Raw genomic sequence first — 27568 nt, forward strand, 5'->3', positions numbered from 1 at the left:
GAAAAATCCAGACTCAAAAACTTAACCAGAAGTTATAGATTAATAGGTCCTCCCATTAAGAGTAAATGATCTTGCAGCCTCTCCAACATTACTCTCCTTATGTATCACGTTTCATTCCTCAGGCTGTCTGGTAAAGGTACACTGCATTTTTTTTAAAAAAACCTCTTAGCTGGAAGTATTTATAATAAATGGTAACAAATTACTTTAATAAAAAACAACAACCACCACAACCATCATGTGTCACTTTCACTGGCCAAATAAGGCTATGATTTAGATAACAGGTCATAGAGCCTTTCGTTTATATATTAGTTTGTTTATAAGGTAATTACTAACTAGGTATTAAAACTGCCAATTACTTGCGTGATGAATAAAATTTTCCTTGCAGTAAAAGTGTGCTCCAGCAGAAGCCAGCAATTTCCTGAACTGCACGCCTCCTAAATTGCAGTGTGAAAGTGTTCAGTTATAGACATGGCTTACACAGTGCTGTCTTTGTGTCAGTATTGCTCATAAAACAGAAATTCCTTACAACTGGCAGGATAATAGCCCCTGTATCACAAAGTTCAGTCATTTCTAATAGAACTGAATAAAACCCAAATACTATCTTCAGATTACTGCTTTAACTAAACTGGCCCATTACTTGACATAGACCAGCATACAGAAAGTCTGTTTATTTGCTTTTTGGGAGAGGGGGACGGTAGTGGAGTCACATAAGGCGGAGAGAAAGTAAACTCATTTGTTCACAAAAATAGGGCTACAGATCAGTGTTTTTATTACAACTCTTATGTGGGTCAAAGACATGGTAATTAAGCCCCCACTGTGCATTATGTTGCCTCTTGACTGTGGAATATACTTTAAGATATTTGAACACTTTACTACTGACTGCCCCCACTACTTAATCCCACTGCCTCTTAAAACAAACAAAATCCTACGGTGAATTAAAAACTACCTGAACAAATTACACCAAAGGAATGGGGGCATATCTAGAAAAAATGACAAAGCTAACTTAGGCTGTAGCAAAGAAAATTTCTCAAGCTGTTATTTCAAATAGTACCTCAAACCAATCAGGCTATAGCTATAGATATATAGAGAGATTGAATGAAGATAAATGTTGGAGAAATTGTGGTCAAAGAAGATTTTATGCGTATATGGTAGACACATCCAGCCATTACTGTGATGCCATTTGTAACCAAGTATCACAAATTATTAGATATTTATTACCAACTGGTCCTTTGGTAATCCCTCCAGGGGTTTTTTAGCAGAAACAATCATACAAAAGGAAATGAAGAATTAATCTTTCATCTGCTAATAGTTGCAAGGCTGATAGCTTCCCACTGGGGAAAAAAATAGTCCAACTCTAGAGCAGTGGTTCCAAAAAAAATATGGCAGGCGTTCTTTATGGAAAAATTGATGTGCCATTTACATACCAAGGAAAACAGACAAAGGACTTAGGTATATTCACCTGCAAAAGAACCTCTGTACACTTGCCCACTTTTTTCAATATTGACATTTTATAGGCATGCCTGATGTGTGAAATGTTTGAGTGAAATCTCTGATTACATAATGTAATAAAAATCACTAGAAATGACATGGAGTGGGTAGTGTAAAGATGCTCATTCTGTAACACAGCAACAGTTAAATAGAGATCCAATGATTATCCTACCGTATAATGTCTCACTGTTGTAATGATTACTGTATTGTCTCTGGTATTTACCTGTTAAAACTTCTAAAATAAAGACATGAGGTGGGGCAAAGACACTGACTTTCCAGTGCTGGAAGCCTACTGAACCATTCTAATTTGATTTTCTCTTTATAATCATTGTAGCAAATTAAACAATAAAATTATATTAGACACCAATCTTCCAAGTTATTTTTATATTAGTCACAAAGAACATTTTTGAAAACACAAGCCTAGCTAACATCTCAGAGAAGAGCCAAACAATATCCTATACCTTGACATAATGAAGTACTAATAAAGTAAAAGACTTTTCTTCTGGTGGCTGAAGAAGAGGCAAAGATACTAGGGGCTGGTCTACTTGCAAACACACCAAAATAACTAGCATTTATGTTTGAATTTATACCTTTTGTTCTTCAAGTGCACACACACAGGCTTGCACAAAAACAACAAAACGTGAGAATTCAAACTAGATTTAGTTAGATCCACACAAGTTTGTGTGTAGACCAATGCTAAAAATATTAATATTAGTAACAGTTTAGAATGTGCCATGAATTAGTTTTAGATTAGGATTATTAAAATATTGCACATTTATCATCTCAGCATTCATGACTTTTACTACATCACTAATGTCCGTGAAGTTTATAGCAATCCAATCATGAAGTAATGGGTCATCCCATACAAAACAGCAGCTACAGCATATTCAACATATTGACTTGTATAGTTTCCTTGCTTCTGGGGAAATAAAATGGGACAGCAACTTCCATATCTGTCTTGTGATGCCATTAGAAAAAGTATTTAAAGGATATATTTACAATGTAGCTGAGAGTTATGTTTCCCAGGGTGGGTAGATAGACTTGTGCTAGCTCATCTTGAGCTAGTATGCTAAAAATAGCACTGTGGATGTTCAGTCATGGGCAGCTAGAAGCCCAAGCCCACCTAAACCCATTTCCAAGCCTGGGCAGCTAGCCCAAGTCATCTCCCATGGTGCAATGTCCACACTGCTATTTTTAGCAAGCTAGCTCACATTAAGGTAGTGTGAATCTGTCTACCTGCACCCGGGAATCACAGCTCTTAACTGCTGTGTGGACATGTCCCAAATGTGTTAAAGGAAACCATTACTTTTTATTCCAAAGACTATGTTTAAATACCTACTGATACATTTTTTCAACCTGTATGCCATATGTTAAAGAAACACCTGTGGAACTTTGAACTCTTATCTAGGCTGTGGACTCCTGCATGAAGGCTGACATTTACTACAACAGGAAGAGAATTGGTGTCCTCTCTCTCACCCTTATGCTGAACTCTGTCCAAAGTCCCAATATGCAACATATTATTGTTCCCCCTTCCAGCAGTAAAGTTCTCCCTCGAACCTGTTCTTGGTCCTTGTCTTTTGCTACACTCCTACTCAGGCCTTATTTCATGATCTATTGAGAAGTGTGGAAGGTGAGGAGGGGAGACAGGCAGGGGGAGAAAAAGTGGTTAAAAAAATTATAATCTAGTCACATTCCACTTGGCACACAATCTCTCCTCTTTGGTTCCCCCAGCTTCTCCTCTCCACTTTCACTGGTTCCTGCTCCTTTCATTTTGGCTGTTCCCCTGTTCCATGGTTGGTTTCTTCTTCCAAGTCTCTTAGTGATGGCTCCCACTATGCTATGAGATCTGATGCCCATGATATGACAAGGAATAATGGGAGGACAATAAAGAAAGAAAAATTTAAGCTGGAAAAAAAAAGCAGGACAATTTCTGTGCAATAAAGTCCCAAGGTAAGTGATAGGAGCCCAGTATTTTGTGGCACATGGAACTGCACACATTACTGCAGCATTTACTGTGGCAAACAATTCTCCAGTGGCCACAGGAGAGAAAGAGAGACAATGATCTCTGACGTCTTTTCCAGTGTTATGGGATCCAACTTAATAAGCACATTAGCTAGGATGTTTCTGCTAAAATTATCAGTAATATAATTAATAATGATGTCATTTAAACTGTTATGTTTCAAAGTTAACACTCTACTGCCATAAATGGGACTATGCACCTTTCTCACAACTGTGCACCTGACTGCAGCCTGAGACATTTATAGTTGGAACATTCTCTCTTCAGTCATTAAAATATTATGTTTATATTCTTAAGAGACACTTCTATCCCAGAGAAGCAGATGCCAAAGTAGAGCCAGGACAGCATTCTGGCTCTCTTCAAGTCAGCTGATAAGTCTACAAGTCTGCTGCCTGGTTCACACACAGACACTGGACACTCCTTGAGCCACACTGCTGCTTTCCTCGTGAGGATCTCTTCCAAATTCACATTCTGTGATATTCTTGACAGGCTTTCAGATCAGATTTTACAGCAGCCCTGGCTCTATGCATTTTTAATATGCCTGTGAGTGGTATCTAGGCACAAAAAGTACAAAATTAACATTAAGTCTCCTCTTTCATGCTAGTCTACTGAATGACCCTGGCTCCTTCCTAGGAAGGAAGGAAGGAAGGGGCAGAGAGGATGTCATGCGAGTGACCATGAGTTTCTGGAAGGGAAAGGTTTACTGATGCCCAAGCCAGGCACTGATGAGGGGAGGAAGAGAAAGGAGCTATGAAATGATATCTTCGAGGAAAAAAGTGTCCAGAGAAGAAAGGATGAGGGAAAAAAAAAACAACCCCCCACCTTCATATTTTCACCCTATCAGAGAAAGCAATGTTTTACTACAATATTAATTTTTCCCAAACTACCATCTGGTGCCACTCTTTCCCCACTCCACTGAAGCTGCTTTTGTCAGTCACCACTGAGGCCTTGGCTACACTCACACTTTACAGCGCTGCAACTGGGGTGTGAAAAAACACCCCCCTGAGCGCTGCAAGATACAGCGCTGTAAAGCGTCAGTGTAATCAGGGCAGCAGCGCTGGGAGCACGGCTCCCAGCGCTGCACGCTACACCCGTAAGGGATGTGGTTTACATGCAGCGCTGGGAGAGCTCTCTCCCAGTGCTGCCGCTCTCACTACACTCACACTTCAAAGTGCTGCTGTGGCAGCGCTCCCGCAGCGCTGCCGGGGCAGCGCTTTGAAATTCCAAATGTAGCCATACCCTGACTTAACACTAAGTAACAACAGCTCTTCATTTCCCCACAGGGTAGATTGCTCCCTTTCACAAACTATCCTCTCTCTGAGCTTCAGATAGTGTGCTTTCCCCTGTTTCTATGTCCACCTCCGTCTCCATCTGCTCCTTGAGTGTGTCTTGGGGCTCCTTTTGCGTGTCTTGGGGCTCCTTTTCTTCCCACTCCTTGCCAGTGTTTGTTAGGGCTGTATCTTCACTTCTCCTTTTAATGCCTTATTCCTGGCATTCCTCCACCATCTAACCCAGACCTTGCCCCACTCCATTTGGGCTCATCTGACACTATTTCCTAGATGCCTCACCATCAAGTAAAATTTAACATCGCAGCAAATGAATTCATCACCATTCCTCTCTTTTTATCACCACTGAAATTAATATCCTCCCCATTCCTTACACGTGCAGCCTCATACTAATTTTTAAGTTCACTTTGTCCTCCAACACTCACTAAATCTTGACAGTTTTTCCCTCTATAATATCTCAGAAATCTACTTGATATCCTGTTATCTTTGCAAAAGCCCTTGTCTTGGCTCTGTTTATTTTATACATCAGCTACGACAAGTTGTCATCTTCCAGACACGTCTTCCTTTTCCTGCCATGCAATCTATCCAAATTGCTGCTACAAAAAAAAAATCCATCTTCCCTGTTTGCCACTCTGATCACACCCAGTTCCTCTTCAAATCTTTTTATTTCTTTTTCCTTGTTTGCCACATTGAATTTAAGTGACTGCAAAACCTAGCTCCTGTCTACCTCTTTGCTCACAACCTTTGCCACATCACTCACTGTTCACAACCACTCTCATCCTTGGGATTTTCTCCAAGTCACGCCATGCCCGAAACTCAGTCTGACATGGCTCTAACCTCTTCTTCTTGAGTCCCTCTTCAAAACAAAACTCTTCCAGAAAACCTACATATCCTAATCCTGTGCTTGCATCTGACATTCTGGCTTTGAGACAATGCCATTATCTAGCAAATAGCAGCAGCTGGAGCACCAGGCCCTTTAAATCCCCGCCGGGGCTCTGGCTACGGTTAACCAGACACCGGGACTGTCCCGATATTTACTTGTTTGTCCCATGTCCCGACCAACGTTCGGTCGGGAGGCAAACTGTCCCAATATTTTGCACTCTAGTGCAAAGGTGGAGGGGGCTCATGCCCCCAACTCAGCCCTGGCCTGCCTTGACTCTGCCTGCTCCCTGCCCCATTGGATCCCTCCTCAAATCCCCGTCCTGGCCTCACCTCTTCCCCAAGCACACTGCATTCCTCATCCTCCCCCTCCCTCCCAGGCTTGCGTGAATCAGCTGTATGGCAGCGCAAGCACCGAGGGGGGGGGAGAAGCAGGACTCGGCAGCCCACTCAGGGGAGGCGGAGGTGAGCTGGTGCAGTGGGGAGGCGGGGAGCTGACAGTGGGTGCTCAGCCCCCACCAATTTTTCCTATGCTGCTGGCTCTTTTTTTTTTTCTCCCTTCTCCCTCCCCTTCCCCTTTTGTTCCATCAGCGACAGGTCTCTCTCATCTGGTCACTCTAGCTCTGGCAGCTGGGCTCGGGTGGTGATTTAAAGGCCCCTGGGCTCCCCGCAGCAGCTGGAGCACCGGGCCCTTTAAATCACCGCCGGGGAAGCCAGTCCAGTCCGGCACGATATACCAGCATACCAAACCCGATATTACGCAGTCTCACCTATAAAGTAGTGAGATTTTTTGGCTCTTAAGGAATGCATTATAGTGGAGTAGAGGTGTACTTGTAAAGATAACCTTTGGAATGTGAACTGATCCATGCCTTTGCTATTGCAAGATGGCAAAGACGTGGGTTCCTGCCAGTTTGTTGCCCTGGATCCGCCTGACACCTATCGTCTCCAGACAATCATCTTTGATGATTTTGTACTACTGCTTTAGGCATTTATTAAGATTCTCTCATTAAGACATAGCCAAAGATGCATCAAATTGCCCCTACACATTTCCCATTACACTATATTTGAGCAACTGTGGAGCTGGACAAACTAATCTGTATGTTTTCTTAAGTTTGTGTAATTTCATTTGAGAATAAAGATCTTGGAGCATAATGGCCATTATCTTAAAACAAATATTTAACTCACATTTCCATCTCTATTTAAGAAATGGACAGAGTAGTAGCATAAGATCATCTTCAAACATTCAAAGGAGGTTACTTAGGGTATGTCTACATCTACAATTTTGCAGCGCTGGTTGTTACAGCTGTATTAGTACAGCTGTATAGGGCCAGCGCTGCAGAGTGGCCACACTTACAGCAACCAGCGCTGCAAGTGGTGTTAGATGTGGCCACGCTGCAGCGCTGTTGCACACCGTGGGGAAGGAGCCCTGCTTGGAGGGGGGGGGGGGTCGGGGAACGCCAGAGCAAACCGCGGGGAAGGAGACCTGCTTGGAGGGGGGGTCGGGGAACGCCAGAGCACACCGCGGGGAAGGAGACCTGCTTGGAGGGGGGGTCGGGGAACGCCAGAGCACACCGCGGGGAAGGAGACCTGCTTGGAGGGGGGGTCGGGGAACGCCAGAGCACACCGCGGGGAAGGAGACCTGCTTGGAAGGGGGGTCAGGGAACGCCAGAGCACACCGCGGGGATACCTGCTTATTCCATGGAGGTCAACAAAAACACTGGTGAGTGTCTACACCTGATGACCAGCGCTGGTGATCCAGCGCTGGATCCTCTACACCTGAGGCATGACCGGGTGTACGGCCAGCGCTGCAAACAGGGAGTTGCAGCGCTGGTAATGTCCTGCAGGTGTGTACACATCCTAAGTTGCAGCGCTGTAACCCCCTCACCAGCACTGCAACTTTGTAGTGTAGACAAGGCCAAAGATTAGACACAGTTCAGCAAAGCACTTAAGCACACGATTTACTTTAAGCACATGAGCAATCTCACTGGAATTAGTTAGTAGGACTACCCAGGCATTCAAAGTCAGGCATGTTTAAGTATGCTGTATTTCAATGAATCAGGACCTGGATGAGATAATGCAAGTTCTAACACCTGAAGAACATTGTTCAGGTATTCCATCTAGGCAACCAGTAACGCAAATACTTTGAAATTATGTGAACTTTTGATTGATTGCCATGTGATTTTTAACATGGAAGCAAGGATGAAAATAGCTAGCTAGTAAACCATCCAGTAATCCTCAAGAGAAGTCATTTTTCATTCTTCCCAGTAATGGGACCTGGCCCTTAAAAATTAATTTTAGCCAGAAGAATTAAACCGGCTAACACTGATCAATTTATGCGTTTTAAACCAATTTAAATAAAAAACTTCTTACAGATAAGAAACAGCTTTTCTTCTCCATTTTTAAGACTTAAAAGGCTAGCTAAAAGATAAATATCTTTTTAGATTAGATGGCTAGGTTGATAGCATCAAAGGCCCTAAGCACTCTAACATCCCCATATGCAGAGAGAACTCTGTTATACTTTTGTCCACTGACATGCTTAAAATACCAGAGAATGTGGCAAAATTCAGGTTGCCAACACATAGTTAGGTCCTATCTACATCACATAATGGAGCAATTGCTTTAACCATCTCAAGAAACAATCGTGTTGTAACTGGTTCCCTTGTCATCTGAATGTGTAATCCAAAAAGGACTTAAGTACACTGCCCACTGAGGAGACTTTGGTGATAGCTAAAGTCAGAATCAATGGCAATGAGGCAAGATAGCAGAAAAACATCTAACGTGCAAAGATTAACCTTGGCTCCTCCTAGTCAAAGCTTAATCTCCATACTGATGTCAACTTATTTTTAAATTTCACAAGAGTCACTCACTGGGCCTGATAAAGACTGAAACCTAAAGACGCCTTGAAAGTTTACACAGGCTAGATAAGCAATGAGAGAAAAACACCTTTATAGAACTCATTATTTTGATCCATCACAGCTTTCTAGAATTTTTCTCTCTCTGAATATACGTTTATAAAGCTGAGCAACTGAGACAATATTTTAAAAAAATTGAGTGCTGCAAAATTTTTGATTGCAATCAAAATAGAATCATTTTACATTTTTCCAAAGCAGCAATTGTTTTTAACTTTTAGGTTAACAAAACCATTACTAACAATTGCCCTATTAACACAAAATATTAATAATTAGATGAATTTTAGAGCAGCTGACCAGAAAGTAGAACTCTCAACTTGATCTGGGCCAAGAAAGCTGGAATAGTTTTGTCAACCAACTTGAAATTTAAACCTTCCAACCTCTGTGATCAGAGAGAGAGATACGACTAAAAATAACAACATGCACACAATAGTACAAATCAGCAAAAGTAATTTCCCAAAAGCAATATGTATAAAAATAAAATGTTTGTATTTAAATTCAATTTCAGTGCATTCGGTAAACTGATCTAAAGCTCTTACTTTAACAATAACACTATCCAGAATGCAAGGGATTTTGTTTTAATACTGAATATTGTCAAGCACACTGGTAATGAGGAAATCTGTGGATGCACAATCTTTCAACTCTGGGTCATGCATTCAAAGTAATTGCAGTCTGAAGGCTGTCTGATGACCTTTAGAAAAATAACCATGTGGTTTCAGTCTAGTGCCTAGTAAAAACAAGTGGCTACATCACAAGAACTTCCATCAATACTGACACCTGATTGAGCTATCACAAAGCTCAGAATTGAATGGCCATGGTATTTAAAGTGTTGAACCTCCTCCTAAAGGTAGCTTGCTCAGAACATGGTTGAAGAACGTTTTTCATATACTAGTCTGACAAACTATATAGCTGATGCAGTCCATGCTGAACCTACCCTATGGATATAACAAAATATTTCACTCTCTAGAGTTGTCTATATGGCACTTTTCACAAATTCTATATTAGAAGAAATATTATTCCACTTGAATCAAGTATTTTCTCATGTCTGCCAATACTACAGAGATACTAAAGACATAGAAAAGTCTACAAATTACTTCACATATTTTGTAAGAACTTTTAATTTTCCAGTCTAGCTTTAGACAAACTTGATTTTTGTTCGGTACAAGTCAGTGATTTACAATGGTTGTTACAAAAATTTTTCCATCTGAACTCGTCAGCTCTGTACCAAAAAAGATTTAAAAAAATAATCTAAGCTTACTGCTTAAAGAATTTCACTAAGATTTCAGACTTCACTATTTTAAGATATTCTAATTGGAGTCTTTCAAGTTATATGGAATACACATCTCATAATGTGTCGTTTCCTTATTGTGAGAGACAACAGCCAGACCCTTCACATTTTTGGGTCTTAGCGTATAAATCTGATGTTCATGTATTTCTTCTCCCTCCCCCCTCCCGCCTTTTTTTTTTTTTTGGAAGCTCTAAATCTATTTGTAAGTTTAGGTATAATAGGTTTAAGGCAAAAAAAAATACCCCAGTATCTCAACACAGTAAAGGTCTTTCAGGGTCTCCAAAGCCACCGATACCTGCCTTTCATTTTCTGAGGTACTGAAGGATGACCTATGCTGGTGACATCACACGTGTAACACCATAGGTTGTATTTTATATGATCCTATAAATAAAGTAGACTCCAGTTTGGTCAATATTTTTGATATCTTCAAAGAAAACATGGGTGTTGCAGAAGTGTTTGCAATTTCACAGAAGGCCATTGTCATAAACAGATAAGTAAGGGTTAATAGAACAGAAGTACTTCATCTCTCTTTTGCCTGTAAAGGGTTAACAAGATCAGTGAGCCAGGCTGTCACCTGACCAGAAGACCAATCAGAGGACAGGATACTTTCAAATCTTGAGGGAAGGAAGTTTGTGTGTGTGCTGTTAATTTTTGGTGGTTGTTCACTCTGGGGGCTCAGAGGGACCAGACGTGCAACCAGGTTTCTCTCCAATCTCTCCGATACAGGCTCTTATAAGTTCAGAACAGTGAGTACGAGGTAGATAAAGCGAGTTAGGCTTATGGTTGTTTTCTTTATTTGCAAATGTGTATTTGGTTGGAAGGAGTTCAAATTTATATTTTGCTGAAAGGATTTTAATTTGTACTTGAATACTTAGGCTGGGAGGGTGTTCCCAGTGTCTATAGCTAAAAGACCCTGTACATATTCCACCTTAAATTTACAAAGATAGAAAAAACAATAAAAACTATCTTTAATTAAAAGCTTTTCTTGTTTAAGAACCTGATTGTTTTTTTTATTCTGGTGATACCCCAGGGGACTGGGTCTGGATCCACCAAGGAACTGGTGGGGAGAAAGGAGGGAAGGGGAAGAGAGAGGCTAATTTCTCTCTGTGTTAGAATTACTGTCTCTCTCAGGGAGAATCTGGGAGGGGAAGAGAGAAGGAGCGGGGAAGGTGCATTTTCCTCTCTGTTTTAAGATTCAAGGAGTTTGAATCACAGTGATCTTCCAGGGTAACCCAGGGAGGGGAAGCCTGGGAGAGGCAACAGTGGGGGAAAGGGTTTACTTTCCTTGTGTTAAGATCCAGAGGGACTGGGTCTTGGAGGTCCCCGGCCAAGGTTTTTGGGGGGACCAGAGTGTACCAGGCACTGGAATTCCTGGTTGGTGGCAGCGCTACAGGTTCTAAGATGGTAATTGAGCTTAGAGGAATTCATGCTGGTACCCCATCTTTTGGACGCTAAGGTTCAGAGTGGGGAATTGTACCATGACAGCCATCTTCCTTATGAGAGAGTACTGAAACCAATGAAAGTTAATTTTTCAGACAATATTAATATGTAAAGATAGAGGTCCCTAACCACTTCCTAACATCCCTAAAGTGGATGTGGGATATCCCACATCCCTAAGTTTCCCTACTGTATAGTGCCCATTGTGTTGATATGGTATAATTTCCTTCCTTTCCTGAACTGCTTTATAAGATTGTTATACACTGAAACAATCATGTGTCACCCCAGTGTTCTTAGCTACATATTAAGTAGTTTGTCATCCCCTGGCATTAAAGTTATACCAACCTAAGTAATCATCATGAACCATAAGGCTCTTCTAGAGCCTGGTCTCATGCTACGAAGAACAAGTGACTTTTTAAAAACTGATTACCTGTATGTTATTGGAGTTTTTAATTCCAAAATTCACCCCACATTAGGTACAGAATTGAGCATTAAAAAGTCATGCTACATTGTTACTGCAGAGTTAGCTCAAACAGACACCCTTATTACTTCTCTCCAGTTAACCTATCTCAGTCACACTGAGAAAAAACACAAATTGTGGGGTGCACATCTTTACTGCAGTAAGCTGCACTATTTTATGAATCCTTTTCCAGTGAACTGCAGGAAAACTTATCTGCCTTTCTGGGCATGGCGGGAAGGGAAAATGTAGGAACACATTGGAGGACTAGAAGCACTTCAGCATTGCTAACCTGCATCCACACAGAGTGATTGTGTTAGCTGGCAAATTGTGTTCCCTTTAGTTTTAACCTACGCACCACCTCACTCATTTACCAGGTCCCTTCTCCCTCACTAAATCTCCCCAGGATTAATATGACACCATCAGTTTAGTCGACTTTAGGTTGCCATGTAGAGCAAGAACCAGAAGTACAGTATTTAGGTGACTCAGAACAAAAACTTATTTAAATTTTATTCATAGATGTCCCTAACTGTTGGGGCATTTAGCATTCACTTCTAAGCTTGACAGAATGGCAAATAAGTGATCAACAACCTGCAATAATTAAAACATAACTTGCTTTTTTCCCCAGAATTGCAAAATTTTGTAGCATGAAACTATCACAAGTTTTAAAAACAGTCCTATGTTAGTTGTAACTGGCTTTACAAGCATTGAGGAATGCAAATAAGGAAACATCTAAATATTTTAGTTCTAGGGATAGATAAATGAAACTATATTACTATGTATAGCCAGTGTAAATATTTGTGGTAATTTAGTTGTTAAATCCAGTATACCCAAAAAATGTTTACATTGTATTGAGTTAACATTACATATTTAATAATTAAGTTCTAGTGACTAGAAGTATGTGTTAGTTTTGGGATTACCCAAATTTGCAGGAAACTAGGGACTGAATTGATATAGAGCTCATTTTTTCTCCTGCAGAAAAATAAATTATATTGTATGTGTGATCTGAAGAGTCAGAAACAACCAAGAGTAGGTCAGAGAAGTCAGTTCCATTTTTGGTTTAAACCAAGGGTCTCAAACACGCAGCCTGCGGGACTCTTCTGTGCGGCCCACCAAGCTCCCTGTGCCCCCCCGCCCCTCTGCCTACCTCCAGGCCAGGGGTGTGCAAACTACAACCCATGGGCTGAATCCGGCCCACGGGACTTCCACCTGTGGCACTGTGAGCCCCACACCACCCCTCCTGTGCCCATCTCCCTGCCCTGAGCCCCCGCTACACCCTGCACTCCTCCTGCACCCCAACTCCCTGCCCTGAGCCCCCACTACACCCTGCACTCCTCCTGCACCCCAACTCCCTGCCCTGAGCCCCCTGCCGCACCCTGCACCCCTCCTGTGCCCAACTCCCTGCTTCTCCCACCGACACACCTTCTGCTGCTCGCAGAGGTGTTTTTTTATGCCAATGGGAAAGCTCTCTCCTGTAAGCATAGAGTGTCTTCCCCAGATGCGCTGTAGCGGCGCACCTGTATCAGTACAGCTGCACCACTGCTGCACTGTACTTATAGACATACCCTTTGTGGAATTCACTCTGTAGAATTTTATGATTCCAGAACTGTACTAACAGTTGCTAGGGAGGAGAAGTTTCCACTGCTTCGAAGAGGGATCCTGGGCCATTATAGTCCGGCAAGGAAAGAAAAGCGTATCAAGGCACCCTATGCAGCATTCCTAAAAGACTTGTTGAACAAGCTGGCTAGCTTTTGTGCGCATCTTGTAAGAAATATAATCAAATCAAGCTTCAGAAGGATAACGCCCATTTAGGTAAATTCACACGCCCTTTTTTCTGCTATTGAGAGTCAGAACCAAGACTAAAGAACACAATAGTTGCTTGCATTGGGAAGATTTCACAATCTTTTTCCATGAAAACTAAGATCCTACAGAGTTCATCAGAAGTTTGCTTCAAGCAGTCTCTGAAAACCATCTTTAAAAAGTTACATCACAGTGCTGTATATTGTTCTCTTCCACTGGCTTATATACATCAAATTAGTTTAGTTTATAAGATTAGGTTTTTTGGTTTTGTTTTTTCCCCAAAACTGCCAGCGCTACAAACTAAATTTAGGATGGGTGAGTGAGATTCTGTGGCCTGCATTATGCAGGAGATCAGACTAGATGATCTTAATGGTCCCTTCTGACCTTAAAGTCTATGAGAAAAAAAGTCAAGCAGTATTCTGTTTCAATCTTTATCTCTAACAACAAAAATTATGCCATTAGACTGATACATGTGTTGATGTGTGATAATGATATATTGTACATTATTTTATAGACCTACCAACCAGCTACAGCCATCCTGCTGCAAAGAGTATGTTCATTCCTCTGTTTATTCACATACTAGTTTATTAAATGAAGTTGTGACCCTCTGCGCCATTAACAATCCCTAGTTTGTGAGGTGTCTTTTGGGGGAAAAACTTTGGGGGCAAAAGAATTTTTTTCCCTGAACCATGAAATACCATTCTCTAGCTTTCTTTTCTGACTACCCATTCCAACAGAGCATTACATAATATGCTCTACAAATCAGTCTTACACTGATAGTGGAATGCACTAAATGGCTTAATAGATCTCTTCCATTTCTAATTCCAATGATTCTCTACAGTAGTCATGAGGTATATGGCAAACATTAGTAACTTTAATTCAGCTCCACTGAGCATACTCAGGAGTTTCCTGACATCACACATAGGCATGGCGTGGGCTTCAAAGCAGAATGGCAACAAGCCAGCTCCCAAGCAATACCTTCAGTGCAGGGCAGCTGAAACACTTTTAAGAGGTACTTTAAAATTTAAAAAAAAAACAAAACCCACAGAACACAGTGCACAAATCAAATCTAATAAAGATTTCTCCATGTTTGGCCAGGTGGGTAAACTAAATTAAACTAGTGATCCACGAGTGTGGGACAAATATCCAGCTGTGGCTAGATGAATTCATTTTAATCAAAAAATTCTTTTCACAGCTGCAGAAGGATAATTTTAGGTTCCTCTGAACTAGAGTTTAATATCCATGGAAAGGGGTTGAGGATGCTTTAGGACAAATTCTCAACTTTGCATACATTTTGAAACAAAGACAGAAAAGATTTCTAATGCTTTATTATGCAAAGGTTTCTAATCTTATAGTAAATAGACTCTTAAAAAGAAGGGCACTTGATAGTTAAATGTATATTTGAGACTCAATACAATGATTAAACTATAGAATGATGTGTCACTGTAAAAAAAGCGTCAACATTAATGTAATATGAAAGTAGATAGTGTGTTTAAATTCAGTAGTTATTTGTCAGACACCATCTGCTTTTTCTTTCATTCTTTTCTGATTCTGATCTGTAGAAAAACCACATCAGTATCAAATGTCACCTAATTCTTATTCAAACAGAGCAGTGCAGACACAGCGGCTGCACCAGCTGACTTAGCTGACCTAGGATCAGAGTAAAAACAAACCCCCTATAAATCATCAGACGTAAGCAATTGAATAGTGATCAATTTAATTAATTGAACAGCTTCCCAAAATGTACTGTATTGTTTTAACTCTTCAGAGGCCTCTTCTGCAAGGAAGCTTGCAATTTTGTATTATGAGTAGGGCTAAACAACACTAGCTTTAACATTAAAAAATGCTGCTTGTAAACCCCTCAGCTAAATACCCATGTTTTAGTATGTAGGTACTGGACAGTTTATGAAAAAATAATTAAAATGTAGTTAGACATTACTATCTTAAGTATCCTCATACACACATTTTATGAAAGCTGATCAAAAGCCATGAACAGAAAAGAAAGCATAAGTGTTATGCAAGTTTCCCATTGAAATGAAAATCAAGTCATCTCTGTTTTGAGTCCCTTCATTTTAACTTGATATCTGCTTTTCCTGAATGTAAAAATTCTGCCTTTGATCGCAGGTGACATACTTTTAGTTATATGATGGTTCATTATAAACATATTGCATGCAAACTAAACCAAACAAAATCTTGTGTAACATCTGCAATAACAGGAAATAATTCTCTCTCTCCCTCTTTCTCACACACTTGATAGACCAAACAAGCTGTAGCAAAGTTACTGGCACGTGATTTATTCTGAATCCTAGTCTACATATCATATATGTGTCCTAAAATTAAGGGGTGAAATCCTTGGTCCACTAAAGTCAATGGGAGTTTAGCCATGGAAATCAACAGAAGGCAGAATTTCACCCAGGATACACAAACTTTTGTTTTGAAGGCCTGCATTATACACGTTTTTGCATGCTAGTTACTAGTGTTTATACAGTGCCTAGCACAACAGAGTCCTGACTGTGGTTGGGGCCTGCAGGCACTACCACAGTACAAATTAATACTAATACAGTTTGTCTGTATCTTAGGCCACGTCCAGACTAGAAATTAAAATCGATTTTAGATACGCAACTTCAGCTACGTGAATAACGTAGCTGAAGTCGAATTTCTAAAATCGAGGTACTCACCAGTCTGGACGGCGCTGCATCGATGTCCGCGGCTCTCCGTGTCGATTCCGGAACTCCGTTCGGATTGATGGAGTTCCGGAATCGATGTAAGCGCGCTCGGGGATCGATACACCGCGTCCAGACTAGACGCGATATATCGATCCCCGAGCAATCGATTTTAACCCGCCGATGCCGCGGGTTAGTCTGGACGAGGGCTTAGGGAAGCATCAAAAACTACTAGGATTAAGTTTAATTTTTCATGTGTACACACACAAGCATCTGTGTACATACACATATATATTTTTAAATAACCTGATACAACATAACATAAGCAACTTCCCAGCCACAATCTGAGAAACTTACAATTTTTTTTAACTTTAACATCAATGCAAATTTCCACTATTTTTTTCATCTTTACAGTTAGAGCGCCATCAAAGTCTACTTACAAGGACAGAAGAGTAATATTTGCAGAGACTGGTCCCAGATTAGGTATGGTCTCCAATTCATTATTGTTCAGTTTTCTGTTGAGATCAAAAAAGAAAGTCTGTTGCAACATAAAGGAGTGCATACGCTATATATGTTAAATTGCTGAATACCCCCTAAAATTCAAAGTTAATTATAAACTCACTTATTGCAGCACACAGCACTATAAAAGCACATACTTTTGTCTCTCAGAGAGCCATCCTTACAGAAAAGAACATTATTTTTATACCCAAACACAAATCACTTACATTTCTCGAAGACTATGAAGGTGACTCAAGGAACTGGTCTTGATTGAAGATAATCTGTTGTGACTTAAGTCCCTAGGAGATTACAAAAATAGATGAGATGTCACTTTTGAAATATCAGGTATATTTTTACTAGCTCTCATAATACATATTTAGACTGAACCTACAATCTAATTAATCACTAAATATATAAAAATCTACATTATAGTTTTGTTACAGATAAAATTACAATAGAAACTCACTCAGGCATTGCTATGTGAAAACAAGGAAGGTGATTTTAAATGCTTTGACCACTGCCTACAACTGGAAAGAAAGGCCCTTAGTTTGTATGTGGTGTTTTGTGACTGAACAATCCCTTTCATTTTTTAAAAAGGCGATAGCACGAAAAAGTCTTAATATACATGGGAAGCTTCATGTATACACATTGTCAAGGAAACCATGCCATACAGAAAAAAGTGTAGGTAAAGCAGCCTCTTGGCTACCATAAAAGAAATTCACAGATGGAGCTGCACTTGAGTCTTACATTTTAATATAGGCTCAGAAGAATAGGATGTGTTAGTTTCATTTATAGTTTTTAACCAAATAATCTAAACCAACTTGTGAAGCCTAGACACAACAGGCAAGGAAGCATGTAAACAGAATGGATGTTTTCATTTGATTTGGAATCCTATTCTCATGTACACAGATTTAATACTGATCATATGTAGTATCGGCAGCTGTAAATAGACAAATAGGACTGAAACCAACCTACATTTAAAAGCTAGTCTATATTCTACTCAGAACTTCAGCATAAAAACTTGTATTTAAGGAAACAACCTTGTGCCATAAAATTCAGCTCTCTTCCATGCCAGACTGAGAACCCCACAAGGCTTCATGTTAGCATGGTTTATTAATCAGAAAGTGCAAATGATGTCAGTGAAGTTCTACATGTGTCCTCTTGGAATGAGCAGTGTATGCTGTGTCCAGAGACAGCAAATGGACTAATCACCTAAGGAGCTTCATCTTGAAGATGGGAAACCAGTTCAGTTCTAACATTTTCAAAAACCTACAGACGTTAGTCTTGTTAGCATGACTGAGCTCTCCTGTAAATGAGGTTGGTCACAATTAAAGTGGAAGATTAATTCTTTCACTGTTTAAAAAACCAGAGTAGCCATCCGTCAGAACCTAGATTTGAGAAAAATCCATTTATTTTACATTTAAAAACCACACACATATATTTAATTTGACATCTTCATCTTTTCACTCAAAAACAAATCTTGAAGAAGTCTCCTACAACAAAAAAATAGATTTTAAAAGTGATCTGAATTAAACTTTTTACTGTAAAAGAGAGTTAGTAAGGACTCCCCACCACCACCTCAAACTTAATTCAATATTTGGCTTTGGTCTGTTTGTAGGGATTATGATAAGTATGCAAATAACAGTCAAAATTCTATGAAGTCATGGCTATTAGAGTCTAGTATGTTACTGCTAATCATCATTAGACAAGAATTAGGAATCAGCAATTATTTCAGCTAAGAGCTTTCAACATCACTGCTAAAAACCTGCATTTCTTCATTTCATCTGCAAAAGGTTTATTTAAAACATATTTGCCTAAGGACCCACCAGAGAGTAACAGACGTGAGTAGATTTGTTCTGCTAGAGTTATAACATGTAAAAAAAATTGGCAGAGTCTTTAAACTATAAAAATCCTGCAATTACAACCACTGCTGTGCATGATCACCACACTGGAGCCAGACACTTTCACTCATAGCTCAAGCTCACATCCATATGGAGTCTATCAAGGCAGCCGTGAGTGTAACAACTTACATTTTGTTTCAAACAAAATTTGTGTTTTTAATGCTGCAGATACCCACAAATTTTGCATGTGGCATCTACTTTTTAAAATACATACATCTAGAAACTCCACATTGATTCACTTACAACAGTTTTTCAAATAGGAGATAAAAGTAACAACAAAAACAGTCAATTCTGAGACTTCTCTCTCAAAGACACGTGTTTTTTTTTGTTTAACATTACATACAATAAAAACAAAAAGCAGTTAATAAAGCCACAGTTTCAATTTTAATCTTTTTTTTTTTAGAAATGTTATGGGGAAGTTTGTTCCTAGCAGGTGAACTATAAATGAAGACAGAACTTTTGAATGTGAATCAACTACAGTTAGAAAATTAGCAATTAGAAAAAGTATTTTAGGTGAAATTTAAATCTATAGTTTCTCATGAGCCCTAGGCGTAAAAATGTAAGATACAGACTTAAACAAAAAACCACAAAATCTAACTACCACCCTTGAATTAAAACCCACTAAGAAAGTGAGGTGCAAGTGGACTGGTTTTTTGGTTTGTTTTTTTTTATTTCCACTTAGAAATAGGAGTGGGAAACACTAAATACTAACGTTGCAAAATATTTTCCATTTTTTATTCTCTCCTTCACACTAATACCATATTAAATGGTGAAAGAAAATCTCTCCTACGGTTACTTTTACTACTGGAATTCTAAGAGTCATGAAAGATGTAATGGGGACTGAATTCAGAGACTTACTAGACAGTAGAAACTATATATTCCACTCTTCACTTAAAAATTTATACTGCAACAGAACACTAATGCTTATGTGCTGCAATGTTTCAAGCCTCTTTGACCCTATCCTTTAAGAACCTGTTTTATGAAAGAAAATTATTCATATTTAGTCACTTTCCCATTAACAATCTTTCATACTAGGCTTCTTCATTGGAAAGATGAACTGCAACTTTAAAGTGTTAATATTTATGTAATAAAAAACCAAATGGAAGGCCTAATACAGAAGAGGTGGTACCTCTCCATTTTCACACACTATATAAATACAATTTTTAGACCTTAACTTAATTTACAACACTTAGTTGCAATTATCATCTTCTTCCTTAGAGAACTCAGAAACCTGAGCCTCAAGTGCAATTTTAAAATGCAAATCCAGCAACAGCTTCTTAATCAATCCCACTGGGGCCTTTAGAGCTGCTAATTCAGCAGAAATCAGGAAAGTTAAAAAACAAAACAGCTACAGCCTGGCTTTTTAAGACACTGATCCAAAGTGACTCATAAATCAGCTTGCTATGTTAAAGTTTTAGTCTGGAAAATATTGAAAAACAGCTGTGAAAACCATAAGTTTTTTTTTCTGGCAATTCTGGTAAAGAACTAGAGGATTTATAAAATGTAAATACTAAAAACGCAGTACAAACACTAGTTGAAACCATCTTTTAGATGCTCCCTTCTGTCTCATTGACAGCTTTGGCATTCTGAGGTGAACCTGGTAAGACATATTCTAAAATTCCAATGATAATTTAAAAATAACGAAAGCACTGGCAAGTATTTGCTTTCCCTCCCCCAATTCTGGCTTTGAAACATTAATTCTAACAAAGCAACATTCTTTCAATCTCAAAACACATATGCTAGAAGTAAACTGAAATCTAACTTAAAGGATATTTATATACAAAGCCATTACAAATATTTATCAGTTTTCTGTTTTCAATGGACTTCAATTAAATTTTGTGAAGATGGCACTAAGGAAGATGATGCACTTTACTTTAAAATCCCCAATAAAGCTGGTCGGAGTCCTCTATTTACACTACATTTCATGAAGCTGCTTCTGTATCAATGGAGCAACTGCAACTTTGACAGCATAGTAACAGAATGCAAACACTCAACCTTCAGACAGTGAAGCTCATTTTCTTAATTTCACTGTCTGTAGTCATAAGGTCTTCTCTGATCCAGCATTTTTTGCACAACATTCAATTAATTTTGTGAGAAGTTGAATGAGACAGGACCATAATCACTTCATAATGCTATATATCAGTAGACTTTTTGGAGGCACTGGGGGATAGGGAGACAGAAGAGGAGAGGAAAACATTCAATATGGGCTTAGTCCTGAAGTTCTAACTCATGCAAGAACTCCCACTGAACCACAAGGGTCTTGAGAATTAGGTCTGATGGATATTACAATCTTTTCTAATGAGGCTTGGCAGTTTTTGAACTAAATTACTCCCTTTCGAGATTATATACATTTTCTTCTATTTGTCAACAAAATACACAAAATCTGTTACTATTTGTAAGTAAATAGTTTGAAGTAACAATCACCACATTAACTCAAACTTAATTTTCAGTTAAAGGTAACCAATAATCTTGCACCTTGAGCAGTCAAAATTCCAAATACTGAACAGGAGGAGGTAAAAGACAATGCCACATGTTTCTGCACTCTTATTAAGGGGAAGGGAAGAAAGAAAGAGACAAGGGTACTTCTAAGGCATTTGACACAAACAAAAGAAACATTTACACAAAAGCAGCCAAACCACATGGTTTGGTGACACCTACAAAGATGTACTCCTGTGAATTTAAGGCCAAATGACATAGCCGTCCAATGAGTGATCACAGCATGATGTCTTACAACAGGCCCAGTATTTATTTATACAAATGGAACTTATTTTCTCTCACTTCTTTAAAGGAATGTGAACTTACATAAAAACAATTTACACTTCCAATTGTGCTAACCAGAAAACCCTCTAATTTATTTTTGTGCCTATCACTAAAATAATTGCAAAAGGCAACACATTTGGTTATTTATGTTAACACAACATATATTTTAAAGACAACGTTTAGAAATAAGTTTCAGTTAAAGGTTCTGTGCTTTCCCCTTAGTTTTAGTTTGTCGTAATGTTAAATTCAAACGTTACGTTAACAGCACTAAGGTAAAGGAATGCTAATTTTCTAACATATTAACAAGATTTGTCAAAAGATTTATTTTATCTTACAGAGACAACTCAAAAGAACCAGAAGGATCAACGTTCAATAGGTAGAACAACAAATTGTTCAATATGTATATAATTGAAACATCTTAACCATATCAACCAAAAGGAAAAATTAAGTTTCTTTTCTCTCTCAGATGCTTTCCAATGCTACTCATGGAAATATTCACCTCCCAAAGTCATTCATATGTTCAGTTCCATATGTTGTCAATACAGCCATCCATGTTTCATGAGTAAAGAAGCATGACCTCCAGATGAGGCAATTGAACAGAATTAGTCAAAACTAATTGAAAGCCTTCCTGTTTACATTAAAGTCTTTATCTCTGTTTTTTGAAATTTAATAGAAAATTAATAAGACAAATATAGAAGTCAAATGGGTGAAAAGAAATTAAGAATCAATGTAAAAAAGGTTCCAGATTGTATCATTTTTTTCTTCCTTTCAGGAAATGTCAATATCTTATGATTTGTTCAAAAATGTTCATTACTAAAATTATATATTCTAAATATGACACTTTAATATTTGTTACTAAGTAGTCTTCAGGTTTGTCATGCTAAAATAACTAATATAAGCTGTCTTCTTACTACATTTCTTAAAACTACTAGAGAAAAAAAAAGATCAATAGGAAAGGTGATATAAATTCCACACTAGCTAATATGGCAATTTGACACTACCGACAAAAGATACATTTTTGCAAAGTATAGTGTAATTGTAAAGAATGTTCATTAGATAATGTCACCAGAATGCACTTTTTTTTTCTGGTAACAGCAGTATGCAACTTTTCTGGGCCCAATTATTTTCAATGCCTATCAGCAATCAGTTTTCTTATAGAAGGTTTTTTCCCCCAGTGTTTTTTTTTAACTTAAAACAGAAATAGACATTCAATCTTAGCATCTCTCTTCTTTCCCAGCCCTCCCTCCAATATAAGCCCCCTAGATTTCAGTTCAGTATCACTTTTATTTCATCCTATAGGCAGGATACCAGACTCTGCCCCAACTTGCGAAAGAACAAGTCACTTCCAATTGCTCCAGTCCCGCATTATTCGCCTCTATAAAAAACTCTCTCCATCACTAAAACACTCAGCGCCTTGTAAGTGACAAAGGGGCCTTACATCCCTTCTCCTTTGGGCAATTTTGTGATCGGGACCATTCCCCCCCGTCCCGGTCCCGTGCCCCCAAGTCAGCACTACTGCGTAGGAGGAGGCCGGCGGGGCGATGGATAAGGCAGGCAGCGGTCACATGTGCGGTGTGAGACGCTCCCCTGGGTGACCCATGCCCCGGCTGAGCCGAAGTGAGATGGGCAGGGGCTGCAGCGGGGGCGCTGGGGACGCCACTCACTACGGACGTGGAGGGCGGGAGGCAGCTCCCCTCCCCCCGCAGCTGCAGGGCCAGACCCTCCAAAACCAGCCGAGAAACAAGTCCCCGAGCTGAGAAGGACTCGGGGGCTGCTGCGCCGCCGCATCCTGCCGGAGCCTGGAGCGGTAACAGAGCGGGCTGGGCCCCCCCCCGGCTATGCCCAGCCCCCCCCCCCGGCGCAGGAGCCGTGCTGGGGTTCCCCTGCGCCCCGCCGGATACTTACAGCTGCACCACCCCTTGCGGGAGCCGCTCGGGCACCCGGCTCAGCTTGAGGCGGCTGCAGTCCAGCAGGTCCCCGAAGCAGCGGCACGGAGCCGGGCACGAGGGGGAGCCGGGGCCGCCGGCGGCCGAGCTCCCCGCCAGGCGGCCGAGCAGCAGCAGCAAGCCCAGCGCGGCAGCTGGGGCAGCGCGGAGCGGGCAGCTCATGGCCGGGGCTCCCTAGGCCGCCGCCCCGCTCTCACCCACGGCGCCCGGGCGCAACCTGCCGGCTCTCAGCGCGGGCGGCAGGTCCTGCTCATGCCCCGGGGCCGCAGGGAGAAGCAGACAGCGCCCAGCCCGCTGCACTCACCGCCAGCCCCAGTCTCAGCCGCACCACAAACTTTCCGCCTCCTCCCCCTGAGCCTGGCCCTCCCCCCGGGCACGTGACAACAACAAGAGTGGGGAGGGGGAACGAGCCCCACGAAGGGGCCCAGCAGCTGGGGAGTGAATCCGCGAAGGGGGGAAGGTGCTGCCAATAGAGCCACGGGGGCGTAGCGCGGCTCCAGGCACTGTCAGAAACCTGGCAAAGTCACCGCCACTTGTGTGATTTCACCTGAAACCAACCATTCCCCTCACACACACCCCCTCCGTGTGAAGAAGCCGGGCAACCCCAACCCCCGGGGAAATGTATTACCACCCTTTGTTTTGGCTAGCACCCAGAGGGGCCCCCAGTGCAGAGATACCAAACAGATAAAGGCTGCCCCATAATGCAGAGGAAGGGTATGATCAGATAATGGGACCAGATGCTTAGCCCCTGCTAAGACCCCTCTGCACTCTTCCAGGGGCTTACATCACCCCCTGAGGATTTCCACCAGCAAAGAGGAATCCCTGGTACACCAACCCTTCAGTCCTCAGCAGAGGGGTCCTGGCATGGGAAGGAGCATGAACAAGCATACTGGGACCTTCAGATATTACACCAACTGGCACACTTAGAGCAATTCTGAGGCTGCTCCAGCTTATGCCAGAGTCCAAACCATCTCTCAGTCCTAAGGTCAGAGGAACTTAAAAGGTGGTGATAGGTCAGCTTTGTCCCATCCAGGTCCAGCATAGCTGGGCGAGACGCAATGATCAGAGCTCCAAATTTCTTCCGCTTCATTCACTGTTCAGGTTGCATGGTACATGGAAATGAGACAGAGACAATATTTTCCCCATCTCTTTCCCAAGACTCAGGTAACTATATATTATTGTTTTTGCCCCCACCTATCCTACAAAAAACAAGTGGGGAAACCATTTTTAGTCTCATTTGGAAAAATACTTTCTGTTGGCATGCCATTATGAATGAGGCATAAATGTGTTAAAATGGTGGTGAAAAACTATTTTCTAATACAGAGATCGGCAACCTTTAGCACGTGGCCCATCAGGGAAATCCACTGGTGGGACGGGATGGTTTGTTTACCTGCAGTGTTCTCAGGTTTGGCCGATCGTAGCTCCCACTGGCGATGATTCACTGTTCCAGGCCAATGGGGGCTGCGGGAAGCAGCGCGAGCTGAGGGATGTGCTGGCCGCCGCTTCCCGCAACCCCCATTGGCCTGGAATGGTGAACCGCAGCCAGTGGGAGCTGCGATCGGCTGAACCTGCGGACACTGCAGGTAAACAAACTGTCCCATCCCGCAGCACTTAAATCATATAAGCTGAAAACATTTCAGATACAAATTGCTCTCCAGACAGCTGTTTTGGAGTGTACCTGGTGTCATGGTAGCCAGCGGAGTCAGTGGAAAAAGGCTGACAGGACACCACAGGCAAGATTTTTAAAGCCACTCACCATTGGCCTAATTCTGCTGTTGATGTCAATGGTAAAATTTCTGTTGACTTAATGGGGCCAGAATTTCACTGCACAGTGTGACACTGGCATATTGACATATAAATACATCCACACATTCCATGGCTAACTACATAGTTTAGTATTTGTCTCTTCTTCAAAGTAATCTAAATCTTGTTTAAAGAGGAAAATCTTTATCTCTATCACAGTGAATTATCAAATGCATGTATTGAAAAATAACATTGAATATGAACAGTTCGGTAGCACACTTTACTACAGTTCTCAGAATGAACAGCAAGTGCTTCTTTGTTTGGACTATGCGAGCTTGTCTTATCTTGAGTGTTGGCAAGGGCAGTGACTCAGAGATAAGTAGTAGCAGAAGTGTTAAGCTGGCAGTTTTAACATCCAAGAGGAAAAATAAAAGCAAAACATTCTGTACTTATTTTATCATAACACTGAATGATATATTTTGTGTAAGTGTGAACTGGTAAAAAGGAAAAGAGATAGCTGAACAGAGGAAGTAAAGCACAAAAAACACAGCTTAAAACACTGCAGAGGGCAAGTGTTACTATTTTATGTAACAATTGTATAGTGTCTTTTCTGAGTCATTAAGCATAATTTTAAAAAACTCTATTTCAGTGCACAGTCTTAAGAAAACTTTATAGGGTTGAAGTGTTAAATAATGCATGAAATGTCTTTAATTTTCCGAATTTCTTTATCTTCTAATTTAATTATTCAGTTGGATTTTTAGTTGACTCTACTTTTTTCTTAATGCTCAATAAAGCAATTTGAAATTTAGCACATTGTGTATTTTCTTAGCAGAGTTGTTGTAGCTGTGTTTGTCTCTCTCGTGGTATGAATTGTAAAATTAAGTAATAATATCTAGCTTTTATATGGCACATTTCATTAGTGGATCTCAAAGCCCTTGCATTTATTAATACAGAGCCTACTGCAAACCTCTGTTCACATAATAGTCCCCAGAGCCAGTTCAGCCAGTGCTGTCAAACCTGCAAGAGCCTGGGACTCCACCAATGGGGACACATAGAGTTCTCTCACCAATGCTAGTTTCATGTTTACTGCCCAGAGTAAACTTGAAAGCGCTCTGCACATGAGTAAATAAAAGAGAGGTGGGTTCATGGTTCACTTTAGTCATAGCTCTGATTGCAGTACATCTGAGTCTCCTCTTTTTGTCTAACAAGATACATCTATTCCCCCCAGCTGAGATCCAGTTTCAGGTGCTATGTGCCCTTCCTCAATCTGCTATGGCACAGCGTACAGGAGTCTGGGGTAGGTTGGAGCAGGGAAAAGAAAGTTGCATAGTGACTCTTGGGTCTTGTACCTAGGAATTCAAACGGCTTTGCAGGGGATCCCAAGTTTCTTCGTACAGACCATGATAATTTTATTTAAGTCTGAATAAGGGTTTGCAGGCTCAAGTGCTTAATTTGTATTTCTTGAAAGGTCCATTAACTTTTAGGCAGACTAACATCTACAAAGCGTTTAAGTAAAATTTTATAGATAGCATTAATTAATTTAAATTAAGATACTGCTTTAACATAAACATAACTCTGAGATGAGAGTCTAAATCAGACAGATATTTTCCTCTTATTAATACTAAACAAAACCAAGTTAAAATTTTTGCCTTTGACTTAATTGGGGCTATCCTCTGTTGCAATTGACATATATTTTACATAACTAATAATGGTTGATTCGCATCTAAATTGAACTGTTCAGTCCATTTTCAAAGGACTCTTTACTGCATCATCAAAAGCACAGTTATATCTGCTGGGATTTATGTCAGAACATCAAAAAGAATTACCAGTCACATCCACCAAAGGTTATGTCCTGTGTGGGAAAACAGGGGATGAGGCTTCCCCACAAATTTGCATTAACAGCTAATCGCGATACTTATCAAATATTTCAGATTTTCCACTCATCAATGCTGGATAAAATGATTTAGAAAATGAGTGACATTAGTATGAGAGGACATAGCTCCATTTATTAGTATATATATAGATAATAGTGTCTCTCTCTCTCTCTCCACACACTAATAAATGAAGCTATGTCCTCTCCTAATCAATAGTGTCACTCATTTTCTAAATTATTATATATATGCAGGGCCGGCTTCAGCTTTTTTGCCACCCTCAAGCGGCAAAGAAAAAAAAACAGAAAAAAAAATGATTGAGCTGCAGCTGAAGTGCCACCAAAGGAAGAGAGGGACTGAAGGACGTGCCACCGAATTGCCACTGCCGCCCCAATAATGGACAGAGTACTTCCGCTTTCTATTGGCTGCCCCAGGCAACTGCTTCCTTCGCTGGTGTCTGGAGTCAGCCCTGTGTGTGTGTGTAAAAAAAAAGGACTCAGGGCACAAATTTCCAAGGATGCACATGCATGCTGACTGCACACATGGCCAACCTATTCAAAAGAATGTTGGCCCAACACAAGGAATAAAAAAGTTAACTCTCTCCTCTGACTCTTATCATGTGACT

The 27568-nt window shown here is 40.5% G+C and overlaps 1 protein-coding gene across 1 annotated transcript in view; it reads right to left on the reverse strand.

Moving 5' to 3' along the window:
* LRIG3 (leucine rich repeats and immunoglobulin like domains 3) overlaps window positions 1-23491 on the reverse strand; it is a 52804-nt gene extending 29313 nt beyond the window's left edge. Inside the window, exons 1-3 of the mRNA XM_050923314.1 lie at window positions 23289-23491; window positions 16950-17021; window positions 16665-16739 (exon numbers count right to left, since the gene is read on the reverse strand). Of these exons, the coding sequence (XP_050779271.1) occupies window positions 16665-16739; window positions 16950-17021; window positions 23289-23491 (350 nt within the window). The remainder of the gene's footprint in view (window positions 1-16664; window positions 16740-16949; window positions 17022-23288) is intronic.
* Window positions 23492-27568: the final 4077 nt, after the last annotated feature.

This window comes from Gopherus flavomarginatus, chromosome 1 (genome assembly GCF_025201925.1).
Source record: "Gopherus flavomarginatus isolate rGopFla2 chromosome 1, rGopFla2.mat.asm, whole genome shotgun sequence".
Lineage (NCBI taxonomy): Eukaryota > Metazoa > Chordata > Testudines > Testudinidae > Gopherus > Gopherus flavomarginatus.